General features: G+C 33.8%; 1 protein-coding gene across 1 annotated transcript in view; it reads left to right on the top strand.

Moving 5' to 3' along the window:
• The window catches only part of LOC149781223 (uncharacterized), an 83,248-nt gene that overhangs the window by 14,597 nt on the left and 49,667 nt on the right, over positions 1–18,984 (top strand). Inside the window, exons 3-6 of the mRNA XM_089935309.1 lie at positions 6,885–6,997; positions 13,967–14,089; positions 16,819–17,022; positions 17,504–17,597. Of these exons, the coding sequence (XP_089791435.1) occupies positions 6,885–6,997; positions 13,967–14,089; positions 16,819–17,022; positions 17,504–17,597 (534 nt within the window). The remainder of the gene's footprint in view (positions 1–6,884; positions 6,998–13,966; positions 14,090–16,818; positions 17,023–17,503; positions 17,598–18,984) is intronic.

Below are 18,984 nucleotides of genomic sequence, written 5' to 3'. Positions count from 1 at the left end.
AGTATCACATCCTTACAACCAAAATAGGTCACTGTTAGTGTTAGTATCACATCCTTACAACCAAAATAGGTCACTGAGCTATATTTCACATTTTAACTGACTTTTATAAATTGTTTGCATTTAGTTCATGACCAGATAAATTTGTTTTGTGCTGCATATATGCTGTTATAACTAGGTTCATGAAACCTGGTGAGTGGATGCATCTTGATGAGAACTAGAACCTCATTTCAAAAGTAGGTGCCTTTGACCTATATTTGACTTTAGTTTTAATTTTGTGCTTTTAATTCATTTCTCCAACTCTGTATATATTAGAATCATCAAACTAGTTGATTGTACGTATCTCTCTTTAAGTACCACATCATAATAACACAAGAAAGTCATTGTGACATACATTTCACATTTTATTGGTTTTGGTTAAAATTTCACATTTAACTGATGAAATTAATATGTATTTACACACTGCAAAATAATATTTGATGCTTAACTGATTTGAGTAAAAGTTTTTGTTTTAATGTTTGTGCTTTCATTGGATCAGATGAGTGTTTGCATCTCAAAGTACAAAATCTATGCAAAAAGGTCACTGTGGCCTTCATTTCATATTTGAATGTCTCCGGTTATGTACTTGCACACAGTTCATTATCACATGCATTATTCATCATTATTTTATGCATACTATGTCCTTACTATTATCATGCAGAGTTGCACTTTGAGTGTGTGATTGCTTGTTTTCCATAATCTTTTATCCTATGTCCACAGAATCTTGACCACTTGGTATGCTTTTTTTGTAAGGTGAAAAATTTAAAAAATTGTTTTCTGCTTTCCATTGGTGCACATCCATCTTCAATACATAAAAATGTTGAGTGCTAGCAATGACAAAAATCCCTAAGGAGATAAAAGTTGTAAGGTGGTAATAATTATTCATTTTTAATGACATATTTGGCAATTAAACATTCAAGGTTTGTGGTATAGTCTGCCAACATGCAGTGTAGAATCTTTGATTGCCACTAGTGCAGTGTTTTTGAGGTTGATTGTGCACCAACACTGACAATGGTTCAATTTATTTTAAGGTTGAATTAATGAAAAAGGTATTCCATTTCTGGATATAAACAATATGTAATTTATTCAGTGCATTACTAATTAAAAACGAAAAGTAATTCACAATAAATGGAAATTATTATAATAAATTCTGATAGATAATGAGTTTACACTGAAGTTAAATGAGAACATGATCTGGTACAGAAAATTCCATGGCGCAGCTCATTTCAGGTCAACCAGATATTCAGACATGTTAATATTTTATCAGTTACTTTATACAGTGTTTATTACAGTAATATAAATGTCCAAGGAAGATATGATAGTTCAGTGCAGATGTCAAAAACTAAGGAGGCAAGACTGACAAAGATAATAAGATCATCTCATTGTCTTTTCACATTATTAGTACATTCAGATTATCTCATTCTCTTGTAAAATTACTAGTATAGTCAGATTATCTCATTGTCTTTTCACATTATTAGTACATTAAGATTATCTCATTTCTTTTTAACATTAATATTTCATTAAGATTATCTCATTCTCTTGTAAAATTACTAGTATAGTCAGATTATCTCATTGTCTTTTCACATTATTAGTACATTAAGATTATCTCATTCTTTTTAACATTAATAGTACATTTAGATTATCACATTCTCTTGTAAAATTACTAGTATAGTCAGATTATCTCATTGTCTTTTCACATTATTAGTACATTAAGATTATCTCATTCTTTTTAACATTAATATTACATTTAGATTATCTCATTCTCTTGTAAAATTACTAATATAGTCAGATTATCTCATTGTCTTTTCACATTATTAGTACATTAGGATTATCTCATTCTTTTTGACATTAATATTTCATTTAGATTATGTCATTCTCTTGTAAAATTACTAGCATAGTCAGATTATCTCATTGTCTTTTCACATTATTAGTACATTAAGATTATCTCATTTCTTTTTAACATTAATATTTCATTAAGATTATCTCATTCTCTTGTAAAATTACTAGTGTAGTCAGATTATCTCATTGTCTTTTCACATTATTAGTACATTAAGATTATCTCATTCTTTTTAACATTAATATTACATTTAGATTATCTCATTCTCTTGTAAAATTACTAGTATAGTCAGATTATCTCATTGTCTTTTCACATTATTAGTACATTAAGATTATCTCATTCTTTTTAACATTAATATTACATTTAGATTATGTCATTCTCTTGTAAAATTACTAGTATAGTCAGATTATCTCATTGTCTTTTCACATTATTAGTACATTAAGATTATCTCATTCTTTTTAACATTAATATTACATTTAGATTATGTCATTCTCTTGTAAAATTACTAGTATAGTCAGATTATCTCATTGTCTTTTCACATTACACTGGACAACAAATTTTTACAAAAGTCATGTTACTGAAATAAAATTAGTCAATTCTTATCAATTTTTATGTGCTGAACACGAATATGACAGTCAAATTGCAAAATTGGCTCTAGTTTTTTTGTAATCTGCAAGAAATTAATGTTTACATAACGAAATGCATTCCAATAGTAAAAGGTCAACTGTAATAGCCTACCTATAAAAAATCAAGTCATTGACTACATCTTAGATTTCTTCGCCTGTCTCTTGTACAGCTGTTCGGGAGCATCTCTGAGGAGTGTCCAGCAGTAGTCAGCCAGCATTGTAGTGGACCATTTTCCCTGGTATCTTTGTTCCATTGTTGCGATATCTTGATGAAAACGTTCGCCGTGTTCATCACTAACAATACCACAGTTGCTAGGAAAGAAATCCAAATGGGAATGAAGGAAGTGAATCTTTAGAGACATATTGCAGCCAAGTTTCTTATACTTCATCAACATGTCTTCTACTAGTTCCTTATAGTTTTCTGCCCTAACATTTCCGAGGAAGTTTGTAGAAACTAGGCGAAAAGCATTCCATGCTTGTTTCGCGTCACCTTCCAGCAAGTTGTTGAACCGGTCATCTTTGAAAAGCTCTCGAATCTGAGGACCCACAAAAACTCCCTCTTTAATCTTTGCTTCGCTGAGTCGAGGGAATTTTTCATGCAGGTATCGGAATGCTGGCAAAGTCCGGTCAATGGCTTTCACGAAGTTCTTCATCAAACCTAGTTTGATGTGAAGGGGTGGTAGCAAGATTTTCTGAGCCTCAACCAGAGCTGGGTGTTGGATATTCTTCTCTCCAATGGCTACATTCTGCCTGTGAGTCCATTCCTTCCTCATGTAGTGCATTTCCCTTGCTCGGCTATCCCACTCGCATAAGAAACACATGTATTTTGTATATCCTTGCTGCAGTCCCATTAAAAGGGCAACTACCTTCAAATCACCACAGAGGTGCCAGCTGTACTTGTTATACTCAATGGAATTCAGTAGCTGCCTTAAGTTATCGTATGTCTCTTTCATGTGGACAGCATACGCTACTGGAATAGATGGAAGAATGTTTCCATTGTGCAAAAGCACAGCCTTGAAACTCAGTTTCGAAGAGTCCACAAATAGTCTCCATTCTTGTGGGTCATGAGTGATTTTTAAAGCATTCATGAGGCCCTCAATATCGGAACAGAATATCAGATTACTTTCCTTTCTGAAGAAAGGCTCCAATTGCTGGTGGCGCTTTCGATATGCAGTAATTGTGACATCTTCTTCTAGAAGATTCCATTGTTGGAGTCTTGATCCTAGCAATTCTGCGTTGTTCTTTGATAAGTCCAAATCATGAATCAGGTCATTTAGTTCTTCCTGTGTTATTCTGTGTGGGGTTGATGATGCACCACAGTGAAAATCTGGATCACTGCATGCAGATGGACCAGGAGAAGAACAGGTCGACTCACCTTTGTCTTCGTCAGATGAATCAAGAGAATATTCTGCTGGAGGTTCTGGAATAGGAAGTCCCTCACCATGTGGAACTGGTCTCAATGCAGACGGAATGTTTGGGTAGACTATTCTCGACTTCTTTCGCTTCGTTATTCCGCCGGAAAGAGGAGGAACCAAGCAGAAGTAACAGTCATTTAGGTGGTTGCTTGGCTCTCTCCACACCATTGGGACTGCAAACGGCATTGATGACCTTTTGCAATTCAACCACTGTGAAAGCTGTGTTGTACATGTAGCACAGCATATATGCGGAGCCCAAGGCTTGTCTTGGTCACCAACCTTGCATCCGAAGTAAAGATGATATGCCTTCTTCACTTGAGAATTGATACTTTTCTTCTGGTTGGCAAATGTCACTTCCCCACAAATATAGCAAAAATTGTCCGCGGTATTAACACACTTTCGAGGCATTACTGTTCTTTATTGTACGTAAATGGATAAAATAATAAGTTTTATGTAACAGTAGCTTGAACTGTCTCGCACAACGTCTAAAATATTTTAAATGCTGAACCTATCTGATTGGGCTTTATATAGTACACTGCTTACGTCAGCTTCAGCAGCCGCCTGGCATTAGTATAATAGGCCTACACATGTATAGTACACTGCTGACGTCAACTTACTTCAGCAGCCGCATGGCATTAGTATTGCATTGCATCAGAAAATGATGCAATCAACTGTGGATGATGTGAGCATGATGGTATTATGCAATGTTACATCATTATTCCGGATGTTGCTGCAGTCCTACTGGAGAAATTTACACAGTGAAACATAGAAAATGAGGTATATGAATATCTTCAAAACGAGAGCCAATGCAAATTTTTCAAGGTTATATTCGTGTTCGGCACACCAAAATACTACAGATTAGGGCCTTTTCAAGTCAGTAATGATTTCACTGTTGACCAGTGTTATTAGTACATTAAGATTATCTCATTCTTTTTAACATTAATATTACATTTAGATTATGTCATTCTCTTGTAAAATTACTAGTATAGTCAGATTATCTCATTGTCTTGTAAAATTACTAGTATAGTCAGATTATCTCATTGTCTTGTAAAATTACTAGTATAGTCAGATTATCTCATTGTCTTGTAAAATTACTAGTATAGTCAGATTATCTCATTGTCTTTAACATTACAGGTACATTTAGTATTTTATTCTATTTTCCTTCATATGTTTAAAATATTGTGTATCCCCAGACTTGGAAGATAGTGGACACAGTGTCCTCAGTTCTTTAGATTCTGCATAAAATTCCGATAATATCAAGAATTGTGAAATTTGACAGGGCTTATCTTGATGCATACTACTCCCTTATTATGACCCATGTTTTATGTTTCACTGTCTTTGGTTGCATTTTATATTTCACATTTACTTCTCCTGCAGTGTTCACTTACAGGTCAAGTGAAACGGCAAACAATGAAGATCCTGACCTGCTGAAGCAAAATGCACCTGCAGATCAGGGTCTATGCTATTTATTCTACTGATTACTCCTAGCAAACTGCACAGACCATGATATGCTTGTGCATTATGCAATGGCAGATCTGAGTCTGTGCAGTGCAGTTGGACTCATAAGCAAGTATATACAGTAATTATATTAGTACTTTTACTTGATATATAGAAAAGAATGGCTTTTTGTTGTATGTCTTTTGCACCAGTGTCACACTATGTATGTATGTATGTATGTATGTATGTATGTATGTATGTATGTGGTTTAATGTTATGTCAACATAATAATGGTAATATAATACTGATTACAAAATTTAAATTCTGATAAAAATGGGTATGAAATGTAAAGATAAAAAAGATTGCAAAATAAAACTTTAGTTGGAAAAGGGGCCAACATTTTGTTTTCAAGATCACTTTAGCAGTTTAGTCTGAATTTATCATTTGCATGGTAATTTTTGTTTACAATGGTTGTTAGAGACGACTTAAAGTTTCATTAAGGGGAGCTATGTAATCATTTATTACACTAGACTGGTTCATGTTATATTGAGTGAGGGAATAAAATTCCATGCGTTTTTAGCCCAGTCATGAGCAAATTTTTAATCAATTGAAATTTATAGCTGATGGCTTTGTAAAAGTAAACAAGATTGAATTCATCTTTTATCTTGCTAAAGTAGTAAGAAAAGACTTGTAACTTGATTTGTCACTTATTTTAAAATTACATATTTTTGAGACTACCATCTATTTGCAATGGCTGCATCATACAGCACTTTTACTGAATCAGAGTTAGGAAACAATGAATATTTTTACAGAATACTGAATATTTCCTCTCATTTTTGTATTTTCTGACTCAAACATATAAATATGTTTTATGTGACCTGTTGTAAACATGATAAAGTTGACCGTTATACACTAACTGTTGCTCTATTCTGGAATGTGGATAAAAGTCACACTACCCAAACAGTATATATATATATGTGTGTGTCACATGTGACAAGACTGAGTTTCAGACTCAAGACTCCCTGCATGGACACTCTGCAAGTTTTTCAGCCAGTTTTAGAGATTAATTTAGCCACTTTAATACTGAGGTGTAATGAACATAGGACATTACTTTAATTAAATCACAGATTTTCAGTTAGTGCAAAAGAGATGTTATAAAACAAATCTTGAAATTATTATGATTTTAAAGATCCTTTTTATATTCAGGACGTATGCAACATACAGTAGTGTGTTTATTCCCCAAAATATAACTTTATACAAGCTACATTATCTGTATATTATTAATTTCACTCTCAAAAAAATAACTTTATAATTAAAAATTAACTTTACAATTGCATTATTTGTCTGTATATTACTGGTTTAAAAACAAATATATACATTCTTCATTTTTACTGAATAAAGATTTTAAGAACATTAATTATATAGGATTGTTGATAATGCTAGTTTTGTTTCTTTATATGGAACTCGTGTGTTTTTTGTTTTTATTGTTCAGTCATTCTTGAAAGTAAAATTGATTTTCACTTCTCTTTCAAGTTGCGCATATCAGTCAGTTGGATACTCATGTTGGCTTTGATGCTATAGTGGCATTTGCAAGACTGCACCAAGTTTGCGTAGTAATCCACCAACTTAATGCACCATTTTTGCTGGTAAGTATTAGATATTGTTCTTAACTAAAGCCTTTTTAAACATTATTGATTAGAAAATTGAACTGCTCTGGTTTTGAATGTACTTTTGCATTCCTGCTCTTACATTACCATAGCTTTTGTAAGACTGTCCAGCAACTGTCGTCATGGAGGCAGTTGTAGACAGGGAGATGGAGAAGATAGATGGGCAGGTGTGGTAGGCATTTTTTTCTTGTAATTAGTGCATTTAGACAGAAAAACTGGAAAAATGTACATGAACTTTCAATTCATAATGTACATGACTTACTTTATAATTATCCCTTCGTTTCAACACAGCTATGTATAAGGGAAGTCAGGCTTGCTGTTTTATATTTTGCCATCAAGCCAGTGATTACGTCTGGTTTTTAACAGTTTAAAACTTACCAGCATGTACGAAAATGTCCAGTTTTGCTGAATGTGCACCAGCTTGCAGATGTTTAATTGGTAAAGACATGCATTTATTTTGGGCACGTTTTTTGCTGTTTTATGATTTGATGCAATTGGAAATACCAACAGGCCATAGGGTGCCATCGTAGAACAAGGAGAATTAATTTGTGCAATTAGGTATGTCCTAAATGTACAGGAACTTGATGGATCAGGATACATTTCTAATAATAAAATAAAATTTTTAAAAAGTATCTTATCTTTTCACTTTTAAGACTGAGTTTACAAATTACCATTAGGTGAACTGAAATACAAAACATATTGATTTAAAAACTTTCTTTGATTTCATATTTTCTCTTATTAGTTGAGTTTTTCAGCTCTGTAAATGGAATTATATTGATAAAAATAATTGTTATTGTCTTATTTTCACAGTTTGGTAGCTGTGGAAACGAAATTATTGTCACATTGGACACTAATGATAATCAAAAATATATTCCTATAACAATGTAAATAAATGTAAGAAACGTGTATGGCAGATAAGGAGACGCTGACTTTGATATTAAATGGATAATGCACAGTTGAGTATGTTTATTGATAAGAAGACGGATTTAGTTTTACGGCAATATTTAACTGTACATTTATACTAAAAAGATAAATGTGTTTAACTACAATTTTTGTAGTACAGTGTTCTCTTCAGGACATTTAATTGTATTGGTCCTGCTTCACATTAACTCAGAGCTGCTGACACAGCTTCTGAACCCTGCTACATCTGCCTTATAGGCTTAATATAGAACAGGCATTAACTACCCAGTAATACTCTGAACCCTGCTACATTTGTCTAATGGGCTCCAATATAGAACAGGCCTTAACTACCCAGTAATACTCTGAACCCTGCTACATTTGTCTAATGGGCTCCAATATAGAACAGGCCTTTACTACCCAGTACTACTCTGAACCCTGCTACGTTTGTCTAATGGGCTCCAATATAGAACAGGCCTTAACTACCCAGTAATACTCTGAACCCTGCTACATTTGTCTAATGGGCTCCAATATAGAACAGGCCTTAACTACCCAGTAATACTCTGAACCCTGCTACATTTGTCTAATGGGCTCCAATATACAACAGGTATTAACTACCCAGTAATACTCTGAACCCTGATACATCTGCATAATGGGCTTAATGCAACTACCCAGCAATACTCTGAACCCTGCTACATCTGCCTAATGGGCTCCAATATAGAACAGGCCTTTACTACCCAGTAATACTCTCAGCTGTGCTACATCTGTCTAATGGGCTCCAATATAGAACAGGCCTTAACTACCCAGTAATACTCTGAACCCTGCTACATCTGTCTAATGGGCTCCAATATAGAACAGGCCTTTACTACCCAGTAATACTCTGAACCATGTTACGTCTGTCTAATGGGCTCCAATATAGAACAGGTATTAACTACCCAGTAATACTCTGAACCCTGATACATCTGCATAATGGGCTTAATGCAACTACCCAGTAATACTCTGAACCCTGCTACATCTGCCTTATGGGCTTAATATAGAACAGGCCTTTACTACCCAGTAATACTCTGAACCCTGCTACATCTGTCGAATGTGCTCCAATATAGAACAGGCCTTTACTACCCAGTAATACTCTGAACCCTGTTACATCTGTCGAATGGGCTCCAATATAGAACAGGCCTTTACTACCCAGTAATACTCTGAACCCTGTTACATCTGTCTAATGGGCTCCAGTATAGAACAGGCCTTTACTACCCAGTAATACTCTGAACCCTGCTACATCTGCCTAATGGGCTCCAATATAGAACAGGCCTTTACTACCCAGTAATACTCTGAACCCTGCTACATCTGTCTAATGGGCTCCAATGTAGAACAGGCCTTTACTGCCCAGTAATACTCTGAACCCTGCTACATCTGTCTAATGGGCTCCAATATAGAACAGGCCTTTACTACCCAGTAATACTCTGAACCCTGCTACATCTGCCTAATGGGCTCCAATATAGAACAGGCCTTTACTACCCAGTAATACTCTGAACCCTGCTACATCTGTCTAATGGGCTCCAATATAGAACAGGCATTAACTACCCAGTAATACTCTGAACCCTGCTACATCTGTCTAATGGGCTCCAATATAGAACAGGCGTTAACTACCCAGTAATACTTTGAATACTGCTACATCTGCCTAATGGGCTCCAATATAGAACAGGCATTAACTACTCAGTAATACTCTGAACCCTGCTACATCTGTCTAATGGGCTCCAATATAGAACAGGTATTAACTACCCAGTAATACTTTCACATGATCATAAAGGTTATTACTTACATTACCCAGTTATTTTTCAGTACACAGTATCCTGATTGTACTCAGTACAGTGCTTTCCATTTATGACACTGATCATGTGAGACATACATGTATCCTGTGTTGTAAATGTGTGTTGTGTGATTCGGATTTTTAATGTAGCTTTAACAATTTTTCAGTCATATCACTATGATGTCAGCAGTGTGGCAGCTTAAAGTGATGTCTAGCACTGGGGCATCATGCTGCAGACATGTAGTATGATGTCCCACCCAGTCACATTATCCTGACACCAGGCCGACCAGTCCTAACACTAATCTATTAATGCTGAGCGCCAAGCAAGGCAGCTGTTAGTACCATTTTTGTAAGTCTTTGGTATGACTCGGCTGGGGATCAAACCCACGACCTCCTGCATCCAAGGCGGATGCTCTAACCTTTGGCCACCAGAGCGGTTGTGTTGTAAGTAAGAAAGCATTATACTGATGGATGTTATAAAGAGATATTATCATGATAGTGCATTCAGACACAAATGAGCATCCCATTATTGAATGCTGTAAATGACATTATAACTGGTTAGCCAGGAATTATAGTAAAATAAATTAAATGTAAATGATAACAACATTATACCAAATTAATGGGATCCATGACTGTGCACATATTATAAGTGGATCAGTGGTATACTAAGGGCATTATAGTGGGGGATCATTGTATTTGTGTCTGTATGCATGACCACAGTATGTGCATTGGGTAGATTCAAGAGTATGTGTTGTAGTGTCACATATTCCCATGCCCATAAAGTAAAATCATGATCGCGATGCAAGGGAAAATTTATAAGTACTGTATATGCTTGAGTTTAAATGCAAATTGCCTAGAGCCAAATCTGCTGTTTTATAATGCACCAACAGATTTGAGTCAATGCAGTTTATTAAGAATAATCAGGAGAACAAACAGCATAGATCCTGATCTGCCAATATATTATGCAATGGCAGATCAGGGTCTTTCTTATTTGCAGTTGGACATGAGTTATAAGTGAGTATACATCTGTTTTAATTCTTAAATTATGCTGGACAAGAGAACAAAATGAAATTTGTGATACAAGGACAAAGTTCTGAATGAGACAGGAGTTTTAATTCCTGAAGTTGGATTTTTTTTTTTTAAATATAAAAAGTCATGTATGTGTTAGATTTTAATATTAAGCTTAATGTGTAATAAATTTTCACTCTGGGAATTTCTTCTGGACTTTGGAAATGAAATGAAATTCTGTACCTACATTCATATGTGTGGACATACCTAGTGTGGACATACCTAGTGTGGACATATCTAGTGTGGACATACCTAGTGTGGACAGTGTGGACATACCTAGTGTGGACATACCTAGTATGGACATACCTAGTGTGGACATGCCTAGTGTGGACATACCTAGTGTGGACATACCTAGTATGGACATACCTAGTGTGGACATAGCTAGTTTAACACTGCATTTTATTGTTGTTCAGAAAGAGGAAAGTTTTCTGACGGAAACATATTACAGGAAATATAAAACTCAGACATTTGAATGTATCTTGGATTAGATTATTAAGTAACAATGTGTTTTTGATAAAGCCTAATATCACATATTATTAGGACATCAAATGTTCTAGTGAATGGGATACTTTGTCTCCATTTATGTGTGCTGGATAAACTTTGGCATGGCATACACAAGGAAAATTTCAGATCAGAAAACAAAAAAGGTTCAGGGACAATATTAGAAACTGCAGTGGTATTAACAGTTTGTTAAGGGTTTTGTTAAAGGTTTTGCATTTGCATGTATTTTCTAAACCCTTTGATCAATTTTTATCATACTTTGTACGAATCATTTTGAAACTAAGACAATTAATTTTACACTCACCCCTATTACCTTGGTCTGATGATGATAAGTCTTACACAATTTGTATGAAGTTTTGTTGAAGTTTTTCTCATTTGGTTATATTTGTTACTACTCATGATGCTATGACAAGCTACAAAGCTATGACTATTCATTATGACATAAATGTGTGCCATGATGACCTTGGGCTCTGTCACAGTCATAGAATATTTATGTTCTGGTTTGGATTAAAGATTTTTCATTCACTTATTTGTTGTATACCCCCATGAAAATTTTTCTTCATACGTGGGATGAATCATTGTAAGGACAAGGCAGTTTTTTGACACTCTTTGCTTGCCCCTTTGTGACCTTCCATGAGGCAGAAAGACCTGTAGTAGCTCCCCTTGTGTATCTTAAGCTTCCTTGACTGAATACATGTTGGTCCATCTAACTTCACTAACTTCTTTTGTTTCAAGTCTAAAAACAATGCAGCTGAATAGCTTGAAGTTAATATTTTTGTTAAAGTTAAAAAAATTAGTGTGCACTATATGAAAAAAGAAGAAAATTTTATGATTGTTATTGAATATTTTTAAGAAAAACCTTTAGTTTGTGAGAAGGAGAATCTTAATTGTTGGGAATATCTTAACTCCCTAATTTGTGGTCAGTCTGCTTCATTTCATGCTATACAACAGCTGCCTCGCAAGGTGCTCAGCATTAAGATGTTAGTGAAAGGACTCAGCCACCTGGTGTCAGGATAATGTGACTGGGTGGGACATTATGCTATGTCTGTGGTATGATGTCCCAGTACTTGACATCAATATAAACTGCCACAATGCAGACATCGTAGTGATATGACTGAAATTTTTTTAAGCTGAGTTAAAAAAATCCAAATCACACATAGACAAACACACACACACACACACTTACATAGCCCATGCTGTACAGAGGAGGGGGTGAATTCATGACACCTGACTAACAAAGATGAATTGGGGCATATTTCCCACTTTATTAGATTAAGTTTTAAAGGGGATCTATTGATGAATAACTTAGCACTCGTAGCCAGTAGCTGTTTATTGACTGTGTACAGTAGGGTATTGTCAAACATTTAAAAAGGGGTATACAGTGTAGTTTATTACTAGCCTGTATAAGAAAGTGAATAGCCTTTGCGACAACACATCGTGGAACCCTATTACTCATATCACGGCTTCTCCGAATTTGACCAACACAATTATATCGATATTAAATTACTTGCAGAATTGCTTGTACATTATGTGTGTTTTTGTTTGGCAAACATTATTAATATATGTATTATTATTATTATTAATTATTATTAATTTATGTATTTATTTTTCGAGTTAATAAAGTTGTTGGGGGCAGGGGCTGAATACAAATAATTCAATAAAATAATTGAATAATTGAATAATTGAAGAAAAATTGTGATATTCTGTGATATGTATTGCAATGTCAGCTTGTTTGTGTACTGAAAATATTGCAAATGGTGTACTTCATATTAATTAAACATATATGTACTGAATATACATGTATCATTAAAAGCACATTTTTTACCTGAAAGCAATGGATAACATAATTGTTTTGACAAATTTCTACCCTGATAGCAATGGATAACATAATTTTTTTGACAAATTTCTACCCTGAAAGCAATGGATAACATAATTGTTTTGACAAATTTTTACCCTGAAAGCAATGGATAACATAATTTTTTTGACAAATTTCTACCCTGAAAGCAATTTATAACAATTGTTTTGACAAATTTCGACTCTGATAGCAATGGATAACATAATTTTTTTGACAAATATCTACCCTGAGAGCAATGAATAACATAATTGTTTTGACAAATTTCTACCCTGAAAGCAATTTATAACAATTGTTTTGACAAATTTCGACTCTGATAGCAATGGATAACATAATTTTTTTGACAAATTTCTACCCTGAAAGCAATGAATAACATAACTGTTTTTACAAATTTCTACCATGAAAGCAATTTATAACAATTTTTTTGACAAATTTCTACTCTCATAGCAATGGATAACATAATTTTCTTGACAAATTTCTACCCTGAAAGCAATGAATAACATAACTGTTTTTACAAATTTCTACCCTGAAAGCAATTTATAACAATTGTTTTGACAAATTTCGACTCTGATAGCAATAGATAACATAATTGTTTTGCCTTGCACTTTTCTGTTACTGCAATACAAATTAGACGAATACTATAATACAATAAAGCTATTAGTTTCATTTTGCATGAATTCTTTTACAACATTTTATTTGTTTATTAATCATATGATTTGGCTTTTGCATGTGAGAAATGTAGTTCATAAAACAATTACTGTTACAGGATTATGGTCTGAGAATTTTCAATTTATGTAGCACCAGGACTTTTTGTTCATTTTAGATCCAGGGATCTCAGGACCCTAAAGCCAGGCAGCTTCACATTGCCTACCATGATGGGGACCACTACTCCAGTGTCCGAAGGGCCAATGACGACACACAATCTCCAGCGAACATCTGGATAGAGGTAATTCACACAATCAAGGCCAAGATTAAAAAAACTTGTGTTGATTCTTAAGGACAGATTTAATCAATACATTTCAGAGGAAATTTACAACATCGTAGACAATCTTTTGTGAGCATGCATACTTTTTAGATTGACTTTAAGACCCATTTATTTTTGATAACTGGGAATGGGACTTGAACCCATCATTTTGGTAAAGGATCAGACGTTTGTAAGAAGTAAATTGCTAAAACTTGTAATTTTGTATGATTTTGAAATCTTTCTAATTGAGACACAGGTTCAATTTTTGTCTCTGAAGACCCCTAATAAAATCCTGGATACGTCCACACGGATATAGTTATAAATATACTGTTAAAAATAAGCAAAACCCTAAAATAGTTTGAAGATAGTTTAAAGAATTACAAGCCAAAAATGCCAAGAACAAAACTGAGATTCCATCTATGAACATTGACTGTCTATGCACAAACAACAGTTTACAAATTTCAAATATGTAAAAAAAAAAAACTAAAGTTATATCAGATCACTTGCATCTTAGAAGATTTGAAATTCCTGATGTAAGTACACCTTTTGTTTTAAAATATCTGAAAAAAATTGATATTACTAAATAAACAGGACTTGATATGATAGACGCAAAAGCGGCTATTGCTGAGATGATTGCATTCATTCTCATTATGGAAAACTACTGAAACAAATGTAATTCCACTCCACAAAGCAGGAGTGAGAGTTGAACAATTTTTTTCCAATTTCTGTCCTCTTTCACATTGAGGCTCTGAGTGGCTGAATGATGTAGAGCACTCTCAGTTATGGATCATACCATCTCACCTCTGTCTGCATGGGTTTGAGTCTCAGATTCAGCCAATGTGGTTATGTGAGAAAGCTTGCCAGTAACTTCTGGTGGGTCACAGTTGCTAAAATAAATTAAAAAATAATCTTCAAACAAGCTTAAAATATTGTATAAGGAAAATGGCACGATTGTAAATTCAGATAAAACAAATGTTTCATTAATAACAAGAAAAACATGGGCAAAATTAAAGAATGATGACTCAGGCATTTTTGGCAATAATGAAAAACTGAAAGTCCTTTCCAAGGACACAATTCTTGGTATTCTTGTTGACAATAATTTACTTTGGTCTGATGAAATAAGTATCATTACAAAGAAAACACACTTCTATCATTAAGAAAAATAAGTATTTCATTTCAAAACATTACAGTGTCACTTCTTACAAGAGCTATGTTCAGCCTCATTTTGACTATTGTCATTTGTAACTATTGTCATTTTGACTGTTGTTATTTTGACTATTTGACATCTGGGGAAATATTTCTAATGTTATTATTAAGATTAATATTTCAGCTACATAAGATGAGATTTGTAGAGTAATACTAGACAGACAACCTGGAAACATTATAGAGGCAATGAATACTTTAAACATACTACCTTTTTAAGAATGACTTCACCTACAGAAAGCCAAAATGATTTATAAAGTTTCTGTCCACCACAGTTTACTTGAGAAATAATTTGAAATGCAGAGAAACCAGCAGCACCAAACAACTTCGATTGATGATAGCCAAAAACTTCCTAATTCCAAAACCAAAGAAAGAATTATTTAAAAATGGTTTTTAATACTCTGGGGCCATTATTTGAAAAAATATTGCAAAATAAATCAAAGAATCTTCCAGCATGTCAGCTTTTGCTGTGGGTAAATTTAGTGGATGAAATCTAAATCTTAATTAATACCACATGGCCTATCCACCGCCTCCATGTAAATTTTTTGTATATAAAGTATCTGTTAGTATGTGTTATGCATGAGTCTAACTTTGACTAGAGAATAGTGATAGTAACTTCATCTGTTGGTGTGTTTACAATTTACATGTACATGTATAGTTAAGCCCAGTCTGCAATATCTATGTTTCACATGTATAGTTAAGCCCAGTCTGCAATATCTATGTTTCACATGTATAGTTAAGCCCAGTCTGCAATATCTATGTTTCACATGTATAGTTAAGCCCAGTCAGCTATATCTATGTTTCACATGTATAGTTAAGCCCAGTCTGCAATATCTATGTTTCACATGTATAGTTAAACCCAGTCAGCTATATTTATGTTTCACGTGTATAGTTAAGCCAAGTCTGCAATATCTATGTTTCACATGTATAGTTAAGCCCAGTCTGCAATATCTATGTTTCACATGTATAGTTAAGCCCAGTCTGCAATATCTATGTTTCACATGTATAGTTAAGCCCAGTCTGCAATATCTGTGTTTGACATGTATAGTTAAGCCCAGTCTGCAATATCTATGTTTCACATGTATAGTTAAGCCCAGTCTGCAATATCTATGGTTCTCATGTATAGTTAAGCCCAGTCTGCAATATCTATGTACATTACTAATGTATGTGAACATGTATCCATGAGATTTGTAGTGATTGACTGCACTCTTTATATATCTGTACATATATCTTTGAGGGCCTTAAGGTAGATTTGTTCTGCTTTGGAACTAATCGAGTTACTTCATTAAATAAAGTCTTTATTGTTACTGTTATTATTATTATTATTATTTCCAGCAATCTAATTTGTGTCTAAATTACTGTAATCTTTTTGTACCATTTCACTTGTATAAGGAGATAAATTAATGTATTTAAAATACAGGCTTCTCATGGTTGATGTGGATGATAATAAACAGATTTTCCTTACTTTCAATGGAACTTTTCATATTTGAAACTCTTTTCTTGTCCAGTTTGGGAAAGACCACAAAGACTTGGCTTATTTGTCTTCAAAGGACAATAATGATGATCATGGTGCAATAAGAGTCGTCATAAATACAGATAGCCTATTATCCAAAGAGCGTATGAATGATCACGTCAAAGATGGCGAAGTAAAAGTGGTCACAGATACAGAGTGCCTATTGGTCAAAGATGTCAGAGAAGCCACAGGCTGTGATGTAAGGCACTGGAATAAAATATCTCCATAGAAAAGATGAAAGAGAGCGTGAGGGAGAGAGAGCGATTTCATCTGAAACTGATTTAGATTTTGGATTGCCTTTGTAAATTAAAAAAGGTCAGGCATTCTTTTTTCCTCAGTAATTAAGCATAATCTAATTACAAAATCTTAAATATCACACAATTGAGATTAAACTGCATGATGAGGCATTTTGCATACTATGCACTTTTCTTGCTAATTATTTGTCTTTGTTAATGGTAGAAATCTAGTAGTAAACTGTAGCAAAATATGTACATCTAGTGACTTAATTACAATTCAAATCAGCAGTTTCAACCTATTCAGTGATTTGTGTTACAAGAATTAGAATTTGTATTTACTTATTTAATTGTATTGCAATTAAAGGTTATACAGATTTGTGTTTAAGACTAATTTTATTCTGGATGAACAACATTGCACCCAATAAAAAGCAGCATCTTTCCTAGGATGAAGGAAGGATATGGGACGCCTTGTTAGACAGTAGTTACGAAGTGGATGCTGCCATTGCCATCATTCTTCAAGAAATGGAGACAGTCAATGGTACAGTGTAAAGAGTTGACTATTTATTAATGGAGACAGTTAGTGGTAAGGTGTAAAGAGTTGACTGTTTATTAATGGAGACAGTCAATGGTAAGGTGTAAAGAGTTGACTATTTATTAATGGAGACAGTCAGTGGTAAGGTGTAAAGAGCTGATTATTTATAAATGGAGATAGTCAGTGGTAAATTGTGTAAAGAGTTGACTATTTATTAATGGAGACAGTAAATGGTAAGGTGTAAAGAGTTGAATATTTCATAATGGAGACAGTCAGTGGTAAGGTGTAAAAAGTTGACTATTTCATAATGGAGACAGTCAGTGGTAAGGTGTAAAAAGTTGACTATTTCATAATGGAGACAGTCAATGGTACAGTGTAAAGAGTTGACTATTTATTAATGGAGACAGTTTGTGGTAAGGTGTAAAGAGTTGACTATTTATTAATGGAGACAGTCAGTGGTAAGGTGTAAAGAGCTGATTATTTATAAATGGAGATAGTCAGTGGTAAATTGTGTAAAGAGTTGACTATTTATTAATGGAGACAGTAAATGGTAAGGTGTAAAGAGTTGAATATTTCATAATGGAGACAGTCAGTGGTAAGGTGTAAAAAGTTGACTATTTCATAATGGAGACAGTCAGTGGTAAGGTGTAAAAAGTTGACTATTTCATAATGGAGACAGTCAATGGTAAGGTGTAATGAGTTGACTATTTCATAATGGAGACAGTCAGTGGTAAGGTGTAAAGAGTTGACTATTTCATAATGGAGACAGTCAGTGGTATGTTTAAAGAGTTGACTATTTATTAGTGGAGACAGTCAGTGATATGTGTAAAGAGTTGACTATTTATTAATGGAGACAGTCAGTGATATGTGTAAAGAGTTGACTATTTATTAATGGAGACAGTCAGTGGTATGTGTCACAGAATTGTAACCGAGTGGGTTTTTGGATGAAATGAACAAGCCAAACACAATGTAAGAAAGATGGAAATTTATGAATGAGTTAATAATGATAAATATATGATGTAAAAATACAATTGAAAATAAACAAAACAAATATTGAATAAAATGAAGTGCAGATCCAAGAACCCTCATGGACTGCACATACCCCTTAAACAGTATGTTGTTCAACAAGAACAAAATTATAAAGATTCAAAAATAATCTAATACAAGATTCAAAATACTCTTGACACACCTAAAGATTCACAATAATCTTTGACACAACTAAAGATTCACAATAATCTTTGAAACAACTAAAGATTCAAAATAATCTTTGACACACCTAAAGATTCACAATAATCTTTGACACAACTAAAGATTCAAAACAATCTTATCATGACAGATTCACGATAATCTTATCACGACTAAGATTCACAATAATCTTATCACAACAGACTGT

This window comes from Sinohyriopsis cumingii, chromosome 15 (genome assembly GCF_028554795.1).
Source record: "Sinohyriopsis cumingii isolate HCF-2022 chromosome 15, ASM2855479v2, whole genome shotgun sequence".
In the NCBI taxonomy this organism is placed as follows: Eukaryota; Metazoa; Mollusca; class Bivalvia; order Unionida; family Unionidae; genus Sinohyriopsis; species Sinohyriopsis cumingii.
The sequence above is the reverse complement of the archived record's forward strand: the minus strand, read 5'-3'. Positions and strand labels throughout refer to the sequence as shown.